Source organism: Chiloscyllium plagiosum, unplaced genomic scaffold, assembly GCF_037043375.1.
Source record: "Chiloscyllium plagiosum isolate Xiang-an unplaced genomic scaffold, Cpla_swu_hap1 HiC_scaffold_25, whole genome shotgun sequence".
Classification (NCBI taxonomy): Eukaryota; Metazoa; Chordata; class Chondrichthyes; order Orectolobiformes; family Hemiscylliidae; genus Chiloscyllium; species Chiloscyllium plagiosum.
In genome coordinates, this window is record NW_028270163.1 from 24,426,077 (window position 1) to 24,445,779 (window position 19,703).

The 19,703-nt window shown below is 41.7% G+C and overlaps 1 protein-coding gene across 5 annotated transcripts in view; it reads right to left on the reverse strand.

Moving 5' to 3' along the window:
- llgl2 (LLGL scribble cell polarity complex component 2) overlaps nt 1–19,703 on the reverse strand; it is a 106,480-nt gene that overhangs the window by 12,351 nt on the left and 74,426 nt on the right. For all 5 annotated transcript variants that reach the window (XM_088000514.1, XM_043714553.2, XM_043714552.2 and 2 more), the window contains exons 13-20: nt 19,113–19,180; nt 17,419–17,572; nt 16,412–16,516; nt 15,512–15,804; nt 12,669–12,822; nt 7,646–7,796; nt 6,077–6,193; nt 1,397–1,563 (exon numbers count right to left, since the gene is read on the reverse strand). In XM_088000514.1, coding sequence (XP_087856640.1) covers nt 1,397–1,563; nt 6,077–6,193; nt 7,646–7,796; nt 12,669–12,822; nt 15,512–15,804; nt 16,412–16,516; nt 17,419–17,572; nt 19,113–19,180 — 1,209 coding nt within the window. The remainder of the gene's footprint in view (nt 1–1,396; nt 1,564–6,076; nt 6,194–7,645; nt 7,797–12,668; nt 12,823–15,511; nt 15,805–16,411; nt 16,517–17,418; nt 17,573–19,112; nt 19,181–19,703) is intronic.

The following is a 19,703-nucleotide window of genomic DNA, read 5'->3' on the forward strand; positions in this document are numbered from 1 at the left end:
GCAATACCAATACTATTAAAAAGTATTTAGGGATAATGGGTGGATTCTCTCATTACAGATGGTCATTGTCTGGCACTGTGGCACGAGTGTTTTTACATTTTTTTTTGCACTGATGTGACAGGCTTTTCCACTACACTGCATAGGAATATTTGTGGAACGTCCACCTCCTGTGAACATCATTCACAACAGAACTGATCGGATGGTCCTGGAGCTGCTTCGGCCTGTTTATGGTGTGGTTCGCCACACAAGTTGTCCTGGGATGTAACTTAAATCAGGCTAACATTTCATTTTCTGTAATGCTCAGACATGCTCCTATTCATGGCTGACAGCACTCTTCTGACATAGCAACTCAATTAGGCATCTAGTTCAAAATCTGTCCCATTAGCAAAGTGGCAATGCCACCCAACACTATGGAGGTTTTCCAAGGTGAAGACAGGACTTCATTTCCACATGCAGTGGTCATTGCTTCCATTTTGGTCATGGGTGGATGTACATGGTGAAGGAGGACAACAGGAGGGTGTGCTGGGGGTTTCCTGGTCTATGCTTGATTGATACTATGATGCCACAAATCAACAGTTAGCGTTAAGGACTCAGAGTAACCGCATCCCAGTTGGATATCACTGTGCTGTCACTTTCAGTGGTTCTGGTGTGATAGGGCATAATTGGAAAGGGATAAATGGCTTGCATATTGTTTCTAAGACATGATTCCACATGTCAGGCTATTGCTTGATGAGTAACTGGAACAATTCTTTCCATTTTGGCACTAGCTCTCAGATGTTAGCAAAGAGGCAATGAGGACCATGTTAGGCCAATGCCAGGTGGTCCAAGTATCTTGTCTTTTAGACTTGGTTTGATACAGCTGAAATGACTTTAGCAAGCCAGAGGGCATTCAAGCATCACAGTTGTGGGTCTGGGTCACATGTCAGCCATACCAGGTATGCACAGCAGATTTTAGCTCCCTTGAGACAAGACTATAAAATGAACATATACTCAAACTATACAGAAGAGGATGGAGGATTCATTGGAATGAATCAGAGAATTTACATGACATGGAGAGTAGGAAAAGGCACTGCTTGGATGGAATTACAACATCTGGACCGTCACTGCCTCAGGTACACCAGGTTTGTTAATTTGTCTAAACTTTAAATTTTAAAATCTGGTGATTTTTTTGGCTTACATTGGTTGAGCTTATCCAAACCAGTTGATTGGAAAGCAGCAACTGTCCCCGGGAGTTTTAATTGACTATTTCTGTGATCTTGGTTATGGTGTTCCTGTAAAATAAACTTTAAGTCTGAGAAGTTGGAGAGAAGACATGTTCACTACCAATGGCAGATGAAAAGACAAAGATCAAACAATTTACTCTCTATGGTACTGTTTGTGGGATTGAGCCAATTACCTTGAATTGCTCCTCAGATATGACCAGCAGCATGTGGTTCCCATGCATGTCCGGGCTCTTGGAAAGATCATGTGCTGCTTCTAGTGGTTCAGGGAGGAGAATTCCTCGACCATCCAGAATAAAGATCCCAACTACAGGAGCTCTGTGCATTAACTGGATTTCCTTTACTGTCAAGATAATGGAATAAGTTAACAGGATGTGACAGTGAAATAATTAAACACCATTAGAACAGAATTCTTTCTCAATCCAGTGTAAAAGGTACGATACTGGTATCTCTATTGCATGAAGTAAAAAAAAGTGTCATTAAAAACATGCACCGCCCTTGCTTGTTCAAGTTATCACTCTTTAGAATTCACCCTGTCAAAAGACTTAGTCTTTTAATTCTTTCCTAAAGATTACTTTGTAATGCCCTCTCATCCACCAGACAGGGATATCATAGCAATTACAGAAACATGGTTTAGGGTTGGACAGGACTAGCAGCTTAATGTTCCAGAATACAAATGCTACAGCAACGAGAGAATGGGAGACAGGAGAGCAGGGGGGAGTAGCATTTTTGATAAGGGATAGCATTACAGCTATGCTGAGGGAGGATATTCCCAGAAATACATCCAGGGAAGTTCTTTGGGTGGAACTGAGAAATAAGAAAGGGATGATCACCTTATTGGGATAGTATTATAGACCCCTAATAGTCAGAGGGAAATTGAGAAACAAACTTCTAAGGAGATCTCAGCTATCTGTAAGAATAAGAGAGTGGTTATAGTAGGGGATTTTAACTTTCCAAACAGACTAGGACTGCCATAGGTTTTTAGGGTTTAGATGGAGGGGAATTTGTTAAGTGTGTAAATGAACATTTTCTGATTCAGTATGTGGATGTACCTACTAGAGAAGGTGCAATACTTGACCTACTCTTGGGAAATAAGGCAGGGCGGGTGACTTAAGGTGTCAGTGGGGGAGCACTTTGGGGCCAGCGACCATAATTCTATTAGATTTAAAATAATGATGGAAAAGGATAGATCAGATCTAAAAGTTGAAGTTCTGAATTGGAGAAAGGCCAAGTTTGATTGTATTAGGCAAGAACTTTCAAAAGCTGATTTGGGAGGTGGGGAAGGGGGGGGGGTGGGTGCAGATGTTTGCAGGTAAAGGGATGGCTCGAAATTGAGAAGCCTTCGGAAATGAAATAGAGAGAGTCCAGAGACCGTATATTCCTGTTAGGGTGAAAGGAAAAGCTTGGTAGGTATAGGGAATGCTGCATGACAAAAGAAATGGAGGGTTTGGTTAAGAAAAAGGAGGAAGCGTGTGTCAGGTATGGACAGGATAGATCAAGTGAATCCTTAGAAGAGTATAAAGGCAGTAAGAGTATACTTAAGAGGGAAATCAGGAGGGCAAAAAAGGGACATGAGATAGCTTTGGCAAATAAGGTTAAGAAGAATCCAAAGGGTTTTTACAAATAGATCAAAGGACAAAAGGGTAGCTAGGGAGGGAATAGGGCCCCTCAAAAATCAGCAAGGCTGCCTTTATGTGGAGCTGCAAGAGATAGGGAAGATATTAAAACGAGTATTTTGCATCAGTGTTTACTGTGGAAAAGGACATGGAAGATATAGAATACAGAGAAATACATGGTGACATCTTGAAAAAAAAATGTCCATGTTACAGAGAACATTGAGAGTATCCTCAAACTCTGTGGGAAGCGAGGGAAGCGATTGCTGGGCTTCTTACTGAGATATTTGTATCATTGATAGTCACAGCTGAGGTGCCAGAAGACTGGAGGTTGGCTAATATGGTGCCACTATTTAAAAAGGTGGCAAGGACAAACCAGGGAACTTTAGACTAGTGAGCCTGACATCAGTGGTGGGCAAGTTGTTGGAGGTACATCCTGTCCCTCAGGATTCCATGTATTTGGAAAGGCAAGGACTGATTAGCAATAGTCAACATGGCTTTGTGCATGGGAAATCATGTCTCACAGACTTGATTGAGTTTTTTGAAGAAGTAACAAAGAGGATTGATGAGGGCAGAGCTGTGGATGTGATCTATATGGACCTCAATAAGGTGTTTGACATGATTCCCAATGGGAGATTGGTTAGCAAGGTTAGATCTCACCTGAATACCATGAGAACTAGTCATTTGGAGACAGAACTGGCTCAAAAGATAGAAGACAGAGGGTGGTTTTTCAGACTGAAGGCCTGTGACCAGAGTTGCACAAGGATCGGTGCTGGGTCCTCTACTTTTTGTCATTTATATAAATGATTTGGATGAGAGCTTAAGAAGTATAGTTAGTAAGTTTGCAGATGACACGAAGATTGGAGGTGTAGTGGACAGCGAAGGTGGTTACCTTGGATTACAACAGGATCTCGATCAGATGAGCCAATGGGCTGAGGAGTAGCAGGTGGATTTTAATTTAGATAAATGCGAAGTGCTGCATTTTCGGAAAGCAAATCTTAGCAGGACTTATACACTTAATGGTAAGGTCCGAGGGAGTGTTGCTGAACAGAGACCTTGGAGTGCAGGTTCATAGCTCCTTGAAAGCAGAGTTGCAGGTAGATAGGATAGCGAAGGCAGCGTTTGGTATGCTTTCCTTTATTGGTCAGAGTATTGAATACAGGAGTTGGGAGGTCATGTTGTGGCTGTACAGGACATTGGTTAGGCCACTGTTGGAATAAGGTGTGCAATTCTGCTCTCCTTCCTATCGGAAAGATGTTGTGAAACTTGAAAGGGTTCAGAAAGATTTACAAGGATGCTGCCAGGGTTAAAGGATTAGAGCTATGGGAAGAGGTTAAATAGGCTAGGGCTGTTTTCCCTGGTGCATTGGAGGCGGAGGGGTGACCTTATAGGAGGTTTATAAAATCTGAGGGGTACGGATAGGATAAATAGACAAAGTCTTTTTCCTGGGATGGGGGGGGGGGGGGAAGAAAGGGTCCAGAACTGGAGGGTGTGGGAAAAGAGCGAGAGGGGAAAGATATATAAAAAAAAAAAGGGACCCAAGGGGCAACTTTTCCACGCAGAGAGTGGTATGTGTATAGAATGAGCTGCTGGAGAAAGTGGTGGAGGCCAGTACAATTGCATGTTAAAAGGCATCTGGATGGATATCTGAATAGAAAGGGTTTGGAGAGATATGGGCCAAGTGCTGGCAGGTGGGACATCTGGTCGGCATGCTAGAGTTGGACAGAAGGGTCTGTTTCCATGCTGTACATCTCTACGATCCCAAGATTCAAACAAACAGTCTCTGTCATTAGGGACAGTATTGCACAAAAAAAAAAAAAAATCCTCATTTGGGTTAGGATCCAGCAGTGAATAAACTGAGGCAAACAATAAGTTTCAAGGGTGGTCTATTTCAAAAACAAATTAAGGCACTATACTGAGGTCTGATTTCCATCACACATGATGGATAACAATGAATGTATTTAGTCATAGCTGCAAGGCTCAGGTGGGTTCCCACATTGTACTGTCAAAGGCAGGCATGGTCTGCTGAGAGAATGGACATAGCAAATACAGTACTGACACTCAGATGTTCAAATGGGTCTTGACTAACTGAAGTGGAAGGCTGTGACCTAAGAACACAGTGTATTAAAGTCTTTGATCGGATGAACTAAAACCCATTTGGCTCCAACAAAATTGCTTTGTCCCGTCAGGATGGCATGATGGGAGTGTGATTAGCACTGCTGCCTCAATGCCAGGGAGACTGTCTCCCAATTCCAGCATTGGGAGACAGTCTGTGGAGTTTGTCCAATCTCCCAGTGTCTGCGTGGATTTCCACTGGGTGCCCAAGTTTCCTCCCACAATCCAAAAATGTGCAGGTTAAGTAGATTAGCCATGCGAAATTGCCCCATGGAATCCAGGGGTGCACAGGCTAGATAGATTAGCCATGGGGGGGGGGGTCAGACATTTGGTACAGAATTGATGGGCTGAATGGCCTTGATTTGAACTGTAGGTGATTCTATGACACAGCTGATAGATTTCGTTTCTCAGAAAGGGAGGACAGATTGTATTTATAACGATACATTAAGCATGGAATTTCTCCAGCATTGCCTGTTTCCAGATTTCCAATACCTGTAGTAGTTGGCTTTTGTTCCATTGGAGATGCTGTTTGTTATATCATACATGTTTAGCAATTGATATTTGTTATGGTTTCTAGGATAATTTGGTTGTACATAAAGTAATTTTCAACTGGCATTTTTAAATAACCCTGTTCAGTATTACAGTCATAACCCTAAAGAAAAACAGTGGTATACTTTGCAGATTTAATTACCCAGAACCTTGAAACTGACCATTCCTTCTGGGCAAGCGGTGACAGTGTTGGATTTGTTTACAGCATTCCAACAAATTCTGGCTCTGTTTTAACATTCATTTGTAGTACTGATTGGACTTCACTAGACAGACATTAGAAGCAAATTCTTTGGGTGACTGTTCTTCAAATCTGTAGATGTCCACAGAACAGCATAGAATGCAAGCCAAAAGCAAGACTCAAGCCTACTGTAGTAGTCGTCATCTATGACTGTCTGAGCTGTTGGGAGACCGCTTATAGACGGATTTAAAATGATAAAAAGCAGAATACCAGAAAGAACATGAGGAATTATTACATACCAGACCCATTCCCCTCAGGAGAGGGATGATCCCCAACAAGGCAAGTAGTAATGTCATTCTAAAGAGGTTTCTCCATGATGCAAAATTGTGGAACGTACTCACCCTGAGTTGCAGTGACAGGCTCTTCCATCCTCCTCTCCACAGATGGAATGGTAATAGCATATGCAAATATGGTCCCACCATTGGTACCAGCCCACAGTGACGGCCCATGGTAAGATCCTGAAACAAAAAAAGGGCAGCTTCAGGATACAGCATGTAGCTTAAAAAGATGGAAGTAATCACCATCTCATTATCTCTGCCAGCCTCCAGATGACATCTGATAAAAGTTCAAAAGATTACTAAAGGGAGACAGTGGCCTCGTGGTATTGTCACTGGACTGTTAATCCAGAGACCCAGAAAAATGTTCTGGGGGCCCAGGTTTGAATCCTACAACAGCAGATGGTGGAATATGATTTCAATAAATACCTGGAATTAGGAATCATCTAAATGATGATCATGAATCCATTGTCAATTGTCAGAAAAACCCGTCTGGTTCACTAGTGCCCTTGGGGGAAGGAAGCTACCAATCCTTATCTGGTCTGGCTTACAGGTCATTCCAGGCCTACAACAGTGTGGTTGACTCTTAACAGCCCTCTGCACAAATAAGGATGGATAATAAATGCTGGCTTAGCCAGTAACATCCTCATCCGGTGAATGAATAATTTTTTTAAAAACTGCACAGTAGTAGAAGTAGTAATCTCACAACATGGGTTGTAAGCCCATTGGGATAGAGAAGATCACGACCAAAATAAAATCAAAATACTATTGCTGCTGGAAATAAAAACCAAAAAAATGTTGAGGTCTCCAGGCTGAAACATTAAGCAGTTTGCTCTCCATACAAACTGCCAGACCTGCAAATGTCCTGAGTTTTTCATTTGTAGTAGGAAATGTTCTTTGATGGACAAGGTGAGATGGCTGGTGTTCCCATGGATCTTTTCACTGTTTTAATAAAGTAGTCTATAAATATATGCACCAAGTATACAAGTTTGCAGAAGGCATTCAATTAGGAGACACAATTAGTTGAGATGAGGAAACAAAATTACAAAAAGGGCATATATAAAAAAAAAAGATTTTGTGAATGGTTTAAACTTCGTGCAGCCAATACCTTTCTGCAGAACTGCATGTCGCTAATTTTCACCATATCTTTTGTATGAAGCCTGTAACGGAAACTAGCTTTATCTACAGCAAGATAGAACACTAATTGTACTGTCGCTCTTTTGAGCATGACAAATTCCATACATGATGAAATCGAAAGTTATTGAGGAGAAAGTGAGGACTGCAGATGCTGGAGATCAGAGCTGAAAATGTGTTGCTGGAAAAGCGCAGGTTAGGCAGCATCCAGGGAACAGGAGAATCGACGTTTCGGGCATAAGCCCTTCTTCAGGAAGAAGAAGGGCTTATGCCCGAAACGTCGATTCTCCTGTTCCTGGATGCTGCCTGACCTGCTGCGCTTTTCCAGCAACACATTTTCAGCAGCCGAAATCCAAAGTTATCCAATGGATAGAAAAGGATTACAGGGGCCAACTAAAAAAGACAACTTTAAAGTATTGGACTTCACTGAAACGGAAATTAACTTTAAAAATAGGTTCCTAATCAACAGGACCAACAGCTCAATTGGTAATATTCTCTCACCATCTCTTACAAAAGAATCTGCAAAATAAAGTGATCGAACAAATCCAGTAAAGGAGTCTTCAGCAGATCGAGCCTCAATTCTGCGCTGCACTGGGGCCAGCTCCATCTCATTTAATGCTTCCCGGTCCATCCTAGCATTGGCCTCTTGTACCTAGAGAGAAGCAAAGAGAGAAAGTATATTCCTGTCAGGGTGAAAGGGAAGGTTGGTAGGTATAGGGAATGCTGGATGACATAATAACATCATGTACAAGTCAATACAAAACTTGCAAGATCATAGCATCACAACAATTATCAGGAGTAAGCCATTTAGCCCTTAAAGCCTGCTTCACTATTCAAGACAGTGTGGCTGATGAAGTTGAGGTCACAATCCTGTGTTCACCTCAACATCCTTGAGGATAAAAACCTCTAGTCTCCTCAGCCTTGAATAAAATGTAGCACAGCCCCTACTGCTCACGGGGGGGGGGGGGGGGGGGGGGGGGGGGTTTGAGAGAAGAATTCGAAAGACTCAAAATATCCTTAGAAAAAATTCCTCAGGTGGGAGATACAATTTTTGCCACTTTGTGTGTGTTAGATATACCACCTTTCCAGCATCAATCCTGTCAAATCTTATGTTTTAGTAACACCACTCATTTTTCTAAATTAAGTTGAATAGGAGCCCAGCCTAGTCAAAAAGCACAGCAAGTCAGGCAGCAACCGAGGAGCAGGTGTTTCAGGCATAAGCCCTTCATCAGGAATTCCTGAAGGGCTTATGCCACAAATGTCAAATCTCCTGCTCCTCGGTTGCTACCTGACTTGCTGTGCTTTTCCGGTGCTACACGTTTTGACTCTGATCTCCAGCATCTGCAGTCCTTATTTTCTCCTATGAGCCCAACCTACTCAATCTCTTCTGAACCCTTCATCCCAGGATTCAGCCTTATGGAATCACTTCCAACACAATTAAATCCATCCTGAAGTAAGGAAACCAAAACTATATCCGTGTGATCTCAAAGCTCAGTTCAGTTGTAGCAAGACATCCCTATTTTTATATTCCATCCCTTTGCAAAAAAGCTTACACAATTTGCATAATTACTTGCATACCCACATGCTAACTTTGTGAATCATGTACAAGGACACCCAGATCCTTCTGTACCAGAGTATACTGCAGTCTCTCCCCATTTGGGTACTATTCTGCTTCTAACTTTGTGTTAAGCTTAGCAACCTCACAAATTTGCCCACATATTGTCCGGTGTCAAAGTTATACACATCTTTTGATATCCCTTTGCTGACTCTAGAGATCCTTCTCATATAAATCACTGCTAACTTGCTATCAGAAAAGTTTAGCTACAATACTATCAGTCCCTTAATCTAAGCCTCCATCTAAGACCCCACGTTAGGAGCAGCAAATCTGAAAATGGGGTGTTAACCCAGTGAAGATACAACACAGGACTACTTGCATACTAAACAGCACATGTCAATAAGGGGGAGGCATATCAGAGTCACTGCACCAACAAATGGACCAGATTGAAACTCTGCAAACTGCCATTGAGTAATGAATGTCATTGGACGATTAAGCAACTCACTGGAGGCAGAGGCAATCTACCAATCCTAAATGATGGGAAGCCAAGTGCATTAGTGCAAAAGACAAGGTAGAAACATTTGCAACAATCTTCAGCGGAGAAAGTGAGGTCTGCAGATGCTGGAGATCAGAGCTGAAAATGTGTTGCTGGAAAAGCGCAGCAGGTCAGGCAGCATCCAGGGAACAGGAGAATCGACGTTTCGGGCATAAGCCCTTCTTCAGGGAACTGGGACAAGAACAGTTACTCATTCCTGAAGAAGGGCTTATGCCCGAAACGTCGATTCTCCTGTTCCCTGGATGCTGCCTGACCTGCTGCGCTTTTCCAGCAACACATTTTCAGCAACAATCTTCAGCCACAAGTTACAAGCATGATGACCCATCTTAGCTTCCTCCAGAGATCTCCAAATTGTAGATGCCAGTTTTCAGCCAACTTGATTCACTCCATGTGATAAAGAAACAGGGCTATTTTCCCTGACAATATTCCAGTAATAGTACTGAAGACTTGTTCTCCAGAACATTCCATAATCTAGCCAAGTTGTTCTAAGACAGCCACAAGATTGGCATTCAACTCATAAGTGGAGAAAATTCCCCAGGTATGTCCTATATCCAAACATCAGGACAAAACCAATCACTGCCCCAGTCTGTTCACAAATCATCGATAAAAGTGATGAAAGGCATCAGAGCCATCAAGCAGAACTCTCTCAGCAATGCCATTTTGGATTCTGCTAGCTCCTGACCTCATTGCATCCATTCAAAACACAGACAAGAACACAGAATTCCAGAGGAGAGGGGAGTGTGACTGCCTGAGTGAGGGCTTCAAGGAGCTCTTGAAAAACTGGAACTAATGGGTATCAGTGCCAAACTCTCCACTGGTTAGCATCATAACTGGCACATTGGAAGAAGCTGGAGGTCAGTCACCTCAGCTCCAGGACATCTCTGGAGGATCTCTGCACACCTCAGGGTAGTGACCTAGGTCCAACTACCTTCAACTGCCTCAATGACTTCCCTCCAAAAGTGGGGGATATTCACTGATGATTACATAAAATGTTCAGCAGCATTTACAACTCCTCGGATACTGAAGCAGTCCATGTTCAAATGTAACAAGACCTGGAAATATTCAGGCTTTGTCTGACAAGTAACTTGCATGCCAAACAAATGCCAGGCAATGACCATCTCTTACAAGAGACAAACTACTGCTCCTTGACATTCAGCATTATCACTGAATCCCTCACTATCAACATCCTTGGGGTTACCATTGACCAGAAATGAAACAGGACTCTCCACAAACCCTATGCTTGCAAGAGCAGGTCAGCCTCGAGGAATCCAGAGTTACTCCAAGTGTGTTCACCATCTTGAAGACACAAGGCAGGAGCAGTGTGATGGAATATTTCCCACCTGCCTGGATGACTGCAGCTCCAACAACAGTAAAGTAGTTTGACCCATCTGGGACAAAAACAGCCCACTCAACTGGCACCATATCTGCTCCCTCCACCACTCTGAGGCACAGTAGCAGCACTGTGTACTACTCATCTGGAAAATTTGCCAAAAGATCTTTAGACAGCACCTTCCAAACCCATGACCACTTCTATTTAGAAAGATAAAGGTGGCAGATACATGGGAACACCAACACCTCAAAAGGTTTCCCTTCAAGCTACTCACCAGCCAGACCTGCAAATATTTAAATTTTTCCTTCACTATCATGGAGTCAATATCCTGGAACTTCCTCCATAACAGTATTGTAGGTCTATCAATAGACTCAAAAGTGAATTAAGAGGTAGCTCATCACCACTTTCTCAGAGGCAACTGGTGAGGTGGTGCCAGGGGGAGACAAATGTCAGACCAGTCAGCAATGACCACATACCAAGTGAATGGTGAACTCGACTGAAAACAGCTTTAATGTTACTCAAACACCCAAAAACAGGCAAATTGGTTACAAAAGTCATCTGCGATCAGAAGCAAATGGTGAAGATTGGATCTATAGCTTTTCTAACCTGTCCACCATATGAAACCATGTCAAAAGCCTTAAAAATGATCCATGTCAGCCACAAATATATTACTCTCCTGATTAATATGAATAAGTCTTTTGAAGAATTAATGACTTATGACGGGACAAGGGCATGGTAGCTAAAACGTGCAGATGACATTGGTCAGAAATATTGAGACAAGGAGTTTGCAAACCTATAAATAGTTAGAGTGGGCAAATATCAGACATGGGAAAATATCAGTGCTCATTTTGGCAGGAATAATGAAGAGAAATTACTTAAGTGGAGAATGACTGCACTACTTAGAGTACAGAGGGATCTCGGTGATCCAGTGTAAGAGTTAGCATAAGAGTATAGCCAGTAATTACAGCTCATGGAATGGAATACTTGAGAGGAACTGAACTTAATGATGTTATGCTTCTATTATACATCAGTAAAACCACATCATGACCGCAGTGTGCACTTCAGTCCTTTTTAGTGAATCATGTAAACGTATTGGAGGAAGTTTACTGGATTGATGAAAGATAAGCAGGTTGTCTTGGGAGGTCCAGCTGACCTGGTTTTCAAAAAATTGTTCAAAAGGACAGGAGCAGCTCAATTTAAGTATACAAGATCCTGAATGATCTTGACAAATTGGACAGAGAAAGGTATTTCCTTGTGGCTGAGTCCAGAATTAAGGGACACAGGAAATTTCAGGGGTTATTCTTTCAGGACAGATGGAGCAATTATTTCCAATACTTGCACGACTTTGGAACACTGCCTCAGGAGCTGGGGAGACAGACATTATTTTTAAGTGCAAGGTTATGTTAAAAAAAAAAACTAGATGATTATCTGAAGTTTTGGAGTGTGGAATTCAAAACATTAGCAATGACCTTACTGAATGGCACAGCAGAAAAGAAATGGAACAGCCTACTTCCATTCCTAATCAGTACATTTGTAAATGCTCCTCTGTTTACTATACTTGAACTCTCTTGGTCCACTCATTTAAAAATCTGAGTTTTTCCTCAATTTACATGACAATAATCCTTCAAGTGCTCTTTTTATCTTAAATTACTTTTAATTTCACCTCTCGGCTTTCTGAAATTGAAGCTCTTGGCACCTGCCACAAGTTTATTTGCTTTATTTTGTCTATACCTTGTTGTCCTACGCCTTCTCTTTTTGGGAACAGCAAATCTAAAACACAGCAGCTGGGAAGTGAATTAACACACTTTTCAGGGCAGGTATAACGTAACACTTTTTGCCAAACACTGCCACAGCATGTACTGCACACGGTTAGATACAAAGTAATGCTCTCAACAGTATCCAAAAATATCTTAAAATATCCAAAATCACCATTTTCATATCTTACCAAACTGAAAACCCATCAGATGAATCAGACAAGGCCATAATCGTTCCCTTGGAAATCTCTCAGGTATCACTACCCACCCCAGCATTTGTCTCTCCATTCAGAACTTTGTATTAAAAAAGTAAAAAAGGTTCCTCTTACCTTAGCTGCATTGTTCCCAGGTATTGCTCTTTTCCTCCCAGATGCTCTGGTCCCCCGGATCCGACGGAATGAATGTCGCAATGATTTTTTGATTGACTTTACTCTTGAGAGGGGCCCTTCCAGGGCCAGCTGGTCACTGGGGTGCAGTGTACACCTACAGGAAGTACAATAAAATTAGCTCACAACACCCTCAAAACATTGCAGCCAAATGCACAATTAACAAGAAGTGTCTCCTCATTGCTGCAACTGCTTTGAGTGTTCAATGGGGTCACTGTATATCGTACTTTATTCTTTATCTAGCCCTGGGTTGAATCTGCCCTGACAGAATGCTTAATGTGGATATTGCAGTAATACTCCCTCCATATTTTCCCAAAATATTGTCTGTAGATAATCCCTTATGGTAACACAAAACATTTGAAATTTCCTCTATATGAGGGATGTATCTCACTTATTGGGAGATTGTCCCTGTGCTCAGAAGTATGCATTCTGCCTCATTCAAACCTCAGTCCTGCACTTGAAGCCAAATCAGAAACAGAAAATCTTGTGCTCCACAAATGGTCCTTGGAAGAGGAGATGGCCAGAGAATGACAGCCTGCTCAGTGATAAAGGCTTGAAGAGAGAACAAATTTCATAGCACTGAATTCTTTTACTTGGACATCATAATTTTCCTGGCAGTGTTATCTATTTATAGAAGTCTTCTTGTATGGAACTCTACAATATGGGACAGAATCCCAAAGAAATTTGAACACACACACACACACAAAATGGTGGCACAACTGAGCAGGTCTCGCAGCATCTGTGGGGAAACAAACAGAATTAACATTCAGTCTGGTATGACTCTTAAATCAAAAGAATGAGAGTAAACAAAAAAAAAGCTCTGAAGAAGTCATGCCAAATTAAAAATATTAACTGGTCTTTTTCCCCACATATGCTGCTAGATCTAAGTTTTTCCAGAATCCACAGTATTGTCTTCAAAGAAATCTGCCCAACTTCTGATTTTCGTGCCCCATTTTCTATAAGTGGCACAGATTAACAAAACCAGAAGGATACAAAAGAAATTTCAGACGGATGAGGATTTCTTTTTCCTCTCTAAATGGTTGCTAGCCTGTAAGAATTATCTTCCCCAGTGAATAGTGAAAGCTGGGTCATTAATACATTCAAGACTTAGTTCAGCAGATTCTTGTTTGAAAAGTCAAACAACGTGGGGGCAAATAGCAAAGTAGAGCTGAAGCCACTATAAAATAAGGTCAGCTATGATTTCGTCCAATGGCAAAGCAGGCTCAAGGGTGCTCTATTTATGCTCCTAATTGGTATGAATTAGTCATTCATAAAACTCACTACTTCTGCCTACGGAAACTGGTAGCTCAATTCCAAGGTTTAGATTATGAAGTGAAATTACAAAAGCTTTATGCTTTCCCTGGAAAAAGGTGGTTAAAAGGCATTATCTGATCAAAGCTTGTAAGATTTTGCAAGCTCATATTGGTGGATAGAGGGAAACATCTCCCTCTGGTCGGTGCTGGGAAATGGTATAGGTCCTTGGGAAAAAAAAAAGCACAGCTGGCTATTCAGGAGAAGTTAGAAGAAAGATCTAGGTACTGGAGTTAACCATTTTATGTTTTACATCACAAGATTTAAGCTCACCACAATAATGAAAGGGAAATGCAGGCAAGGATTGAGCGAAAATACTGATCAGCCATTAGCTCACTGAACAGCAGAGCAAAACAGACAGTTACATGTCTACTCCCCTCCTGTCTATTTCCCCAACATGATTCCCAACTTTTCATAGAGAGGCAATTCAATCAAGAATTAGAAATTTCCATTCAAGGCCATGAATGGAAAGTCTTAAGTCACATGATGCCAGGTTATAGTCCAACAAGTTCATTTGAAATCACAAATTTTCAGAGCTCTGCTGAACAAGAACGTGGTGTCGAGGGAGTTCTGACTTTGTCCACCAAGAACACCTGAGCCTCCCTTAGAGTCATGGAGATGTACAGCATGGAAACAGACCCTACGGTCCAACCTGTCCATGCCGACCAGATATCCCAACCTAATTAAGTCCCGCCTGCCAGCACCCTGCCCATATCCCTCCAAACCCTTCCTATTCATATACCCATCCAAATGCCTTTTAAATGTTGCAATTGTACCAGCCTCCACCACTTCCTCTGGCAGCTCATTCCATACACGTACCACCCTGAGAAAAAAGTTGCCCCTTAGGTCTCTTTTTCCCCTCACCCTAAACCTATGCCCTCTAGTTCTGGACTCCCCGACCCCAGGGAAGAGACTTGGTCTATTTATTCTATCCCGGCCACTGTTGGAATATTGCATACAATCATCTGGTCTCCTTCCTATCGGAAAGATGTTGTGAAACTTGAAAGGAATCAGAAAAGATTTACAAGAATGTTGTCAGGGTTGGAGGATTTGAGCTATGGGGAGAGGCTGAACAGGCTGGGGCTGTTTTATAAAAAGTGGTCACTAATAAATCCAGTCAGGAATTAAAGAAAAAAAAATTACTCAGTGTGATGGAAATACAGGGACTGGTTGAGGTGAATAATGTAGATGAATAGAGGACAAAGTTAGAAGGGAGGGAATACAATCAGTGGTAAAGGAGGAGGATAAATTAGATTTGAGAACATAAATGCTGGAATTGTCAGTTACCGTGCGGTACATTATAAAAGTGTAATCTTAGATGCATCTCTCACAAAAACATTGACAAACTATTGCAGGGGCCCAAATTCTCAAACCAATAATCTGGAACTGTACACATGCAGACGCCAGACTAAATGCACTAACACTGATCTGATCACAGAATCCAAGCACACCAAATGGACAATCTTTGAACTGACCTCACCACAACGGTGCGTTTTTGCTGGTAGTCATAGAGCCCAAAGCCATGACTTGTGCCAAAAGTCACTAGTTTCCATTCAGAATGTAGGGCAAGTGATGTTACAACAGCTGGGGGCTGACATTGCACTAGCACAAATGGTTGGAAGCCTGGGGAGAAGTGGACAGGCTCCTCACGTGGGTTCAGGCGCTCATGCCCTTTCCACTTAAAAGTATCCTGGTCCTGCAAGATGTCAACAAGTGTACAGGCCACTTCCTGATCAGCAGCTTCATCATTCAACTCCAACACCAAAACCTGCTCGGGCGAAAAAAATGCATAATTAACAAAGACACTGACAGCCACTAAGGGAATGACAGAATTATTTCACCGACATTTTGATCTAATGTCACAAACAGAACGTTGCCTCCAGTAACATTTTGCTGTGCCTTTACAGCCTGAATATCTTACTTTTCAGAAATTGACTCGGGACAAGAAAATCACCTTAATACAGTTAGTTCTTCTTAAACACAATGGTTGTGTTGTGCAACTCCACATTATAGAAAAATCACGCTTTAGAAACAGCGGTTAGAGTGTTGGCGATGGAATAGAATTATAGTCAATACAGGTTTCAACAAGTTCACGCTTCAGAAACAGTGTCCCCAATTCATCAATCAAGTTACAGTGAAGTAACGTTAACGAAACAAGAGGCAGAACCATTTGTAGTGTTTATTTCAAGATTAAATTCACATTTTCTGCTGTTAAAGAAAAGTAGCACTATATTACCTTTTAGAAATTAGCTGCTCCCTGGAGAAGGGATCAGCAATTCACTGCACATGCATTTTGGGGCAGGGGAGGGAGTGGTCAGAGAGAACGTTCAGGACTCCTCACCACTTGTTTCAAAGCACAATGCTCCTCAACTCACCTGTCCTGCAGTGCCCGCCACAGTTAAGTGACTGCTATACTTGCACAAGTGAATCTTTTGGATTCCCAGCCTGGGGTCATCACTGTATGGATCAAAGGAGCCCACCTGCAGAAACACAACATGAAAAGAAAATCCTTGTAGAACAGAACCAGGTCAAAACCTTAATTAAATCTGAGCAAGCCTGCTATTGAGATCTGATCTCAGTTCAGAATCCCAGCAGTCTGAAATGCAGCTTTGTTGGGGGAACACATTCTCAGCAGAAGAATTGGAAGCAAATGTCAAGGACTCAGACTAATATTAAAAATGAGAAGGACAAACGTACTGAAAATTTTAAAAATACATCAATGACCTACAAATTCATGGACAGGAAATATAGGTAGATTTTACTGAAACTTTGATCTTATAACTAGTGCACAATAATTGGCTAAGAAGTTGACAGACAAACATTAGTTTTCAGACATCTCTAACATCCTCCCATTCAGGACTGTTAACACTGCCCTCAACTCCTCCTGAGACACACTGCATAAATAACTTCAGAATGAATTGAAGGTCATTTGGTTCAAACTTTGTTCTCCTCTACCTTTGCATTCCCCCAGTAGTGGCAAGAAGGGACAGCTGAGACCTCAGTTTAATATCCATTCAAAATATGGCAGCTCTAACAGTGCAACACTCCCTCAGCAATACACTGCTTCATAAACCTGTTTTAGCTGTTTAGGAATGGTGTTTGAATCCATAATCACCGATACAAAAAGAAAAAGTTTGACAGTGAGTCAATACTAAATACACTGTTTGAAGGCTAAACTATTTTCAAACAGAATGATCTGCATGAGTTTGACATCACATGGAAGAATATAGTGAATTATATGCTGGCAGTTAGTGTTCGGCCTGAACAGTTATCCAGGTCTCCTCTCACCCATACTTCCCATAAGATTCAGATCCCTGGCTCTATGTTGCCAATCACCAATTATGTAAACTTCATATTTCAGTACTGATATACAGCCACTTACCTTCCGCAAGGGTGGCCATTCATCTTCCCCAGACTGATTCAGGTTGTCATTGTGATCTGCATCAGTGACAAATACACCAACTGTGCCGAGTTTATAAAGAGGCTTCAGGCAGACTCCAGAGGCATCCCAGAAACGAACTGTCCCATCTTCATGTCTGCAATGAAAAACAAACAAAACCAGAAGAGAAAGTGGGGATCATTGACAGGAACGTCCACCCTGTTCTGTTGTGAAACTAATCTAATCTCGAGATTGGAGGAAAGCTTTGAAAAATTACAGCTCAGACTAAGTAATTATTAAGACCCTCAGTTGTGACATCCATCTCAGGGCCATACAACTGGGCTGCCTAAAAAGCAAAGCTCCAAATCTCATGTCAAGTCTAGTGTGACTCTTCAGAAGTCAAAAAAGATACAGGGAAGGTAAATGTTTATTTTTCAAAAATAAAGTCATACTGAACTCAATGTCAACACAGTTGTTTCTGCCAGAGCAGAGCTTTACCAGCATTTACTGTTTCAGATTTCCAGCTTGACAGTATTTTGTCTTTACCCCAAAGAAATTTATCCAACTTCTAATTGATGCCCCATTTTCTATAAATTGCTGCTAGGATGAAGTATACCTCAGCTTCTCATTGGTTGTGAAGATGCCATGATCAACCCTGTATGACAGAACTCTTAGCTTTGTGTCTTGCCTGTAGCTTCTCATTGAGAAAAGAACGAGCATCAACACAGGGTCACTATGTCCTATATTGCGAGTCAAGGATCCCTTTGACAGCCTCCCCCAAACCAACTAGTCACTATTTCTCCTGGCGTTATCACACTGAGGCTTAGCTTTGTGCCTTTGTCTCTTTAAGATTTTAAAACCGCTGTCCTCTAGAAAGACTACTTGATATGCATTCTTGAGCCGAAAGAGAATGCTGGATGGAAATCAGGTTAAATATCCCTCGCAGTGTGCCAAGGCAGTTTCTGGCAGACTTTGCACTGTTCTTTCATCATATCCAACGCATCAAAATTGGAATGAATGGAAAATAATGTTAAACAGAAAAAGACATTTGAAACTAAAAACCATATAACCAGAAAGCAGGAAAGTGGACACATCTCACAATCTGTGTTGACTTGTATGATATGGAAATTACAGCTGCTTGTGTTTTTCCCCTGAAAAGCCCTAAAAGATTCTTGAAGTTTACAAACAAGTTTCAAGTTAAGGCAGGAAACAGTTCAGGGCACTGCTGGTTTCTGTTAACTAACAAACTATTGAAGTGCCAATTTCTCCTCAAAGTACAGGGTTTGCAATTTTGACTACAGAAGTCTCATACAATTCAATTTAGGCCAGGGCAGAATTGCTTTCTCTCAGGGAGGTGCTATCTTGAGAGTGTGACATTAACAGAGGCCCCATCCACTGGTAGACCAGTTAGATATATTTTTTTAAAAATCTGGTGGAAAGGTATACGAAGGAGCCAGGTCAGTGTGTTCTTATTTAAACACTCGTCACCAACTACTCTTTTTTTTAAAAACGATCACATTTGTTATCTGATTTTTTAGGATCCTGTGGTTCACTAACAACTACACTAATTGAATGTCAGACGAATACAGCAAGTAGACATCTGTGGGTCACAAGATGCTCATCACAATCTTGGTTATAAAGATTGAGCACCTACTAACTGAATTAAGCAACAAGCTGTGAAGACAGACTGCCCTTACCCAGTGAGGAGCAGATCTCTCTGTGGGGGCTCAGAGACGGTGCTGTACCCTCCATCAATTGGCCATGGCTGTGGAAACAACATGTTACCAGTCACTTCAAACAATAAGCAAATAATCATGTGTTGGATTCAAAGCACTGTTAAGAACGTAGGAAGAATGAACTATGCTTCCACACGTGCGCAGCATCTTCCTTCACAGCAGAGTGTTCTTTACCCTGGTCATTAAATTTATTAACTTTGAAAAGTCACATCGGTGTTTCTGCTTGATGTTGCAATGCATTAATTACAGCAGGTTAGAGAGACATCCCAATGCATGAAAAGATGCAACATTACATAGTACACACGCCAGCTCCCACTTGCCATTTTATGCAGTCTTTCAACCTCTTCATTCGAATAGTTTCCTTGTATATCCCCAAAGTTTTGAAAATTATCTCTAACCCTTTATCCCCATTTAAAAGGTTTCTCAATTTCTACCTTTGACCTATCTTTGGTTAATTACTCATATCTAACATGTTCAGTGACTGGCATTGGAGAGTCTCCATACACTCTTGTGAAGCACATGGCCACAAGTTACCTGCTGCTCTTAATTGTG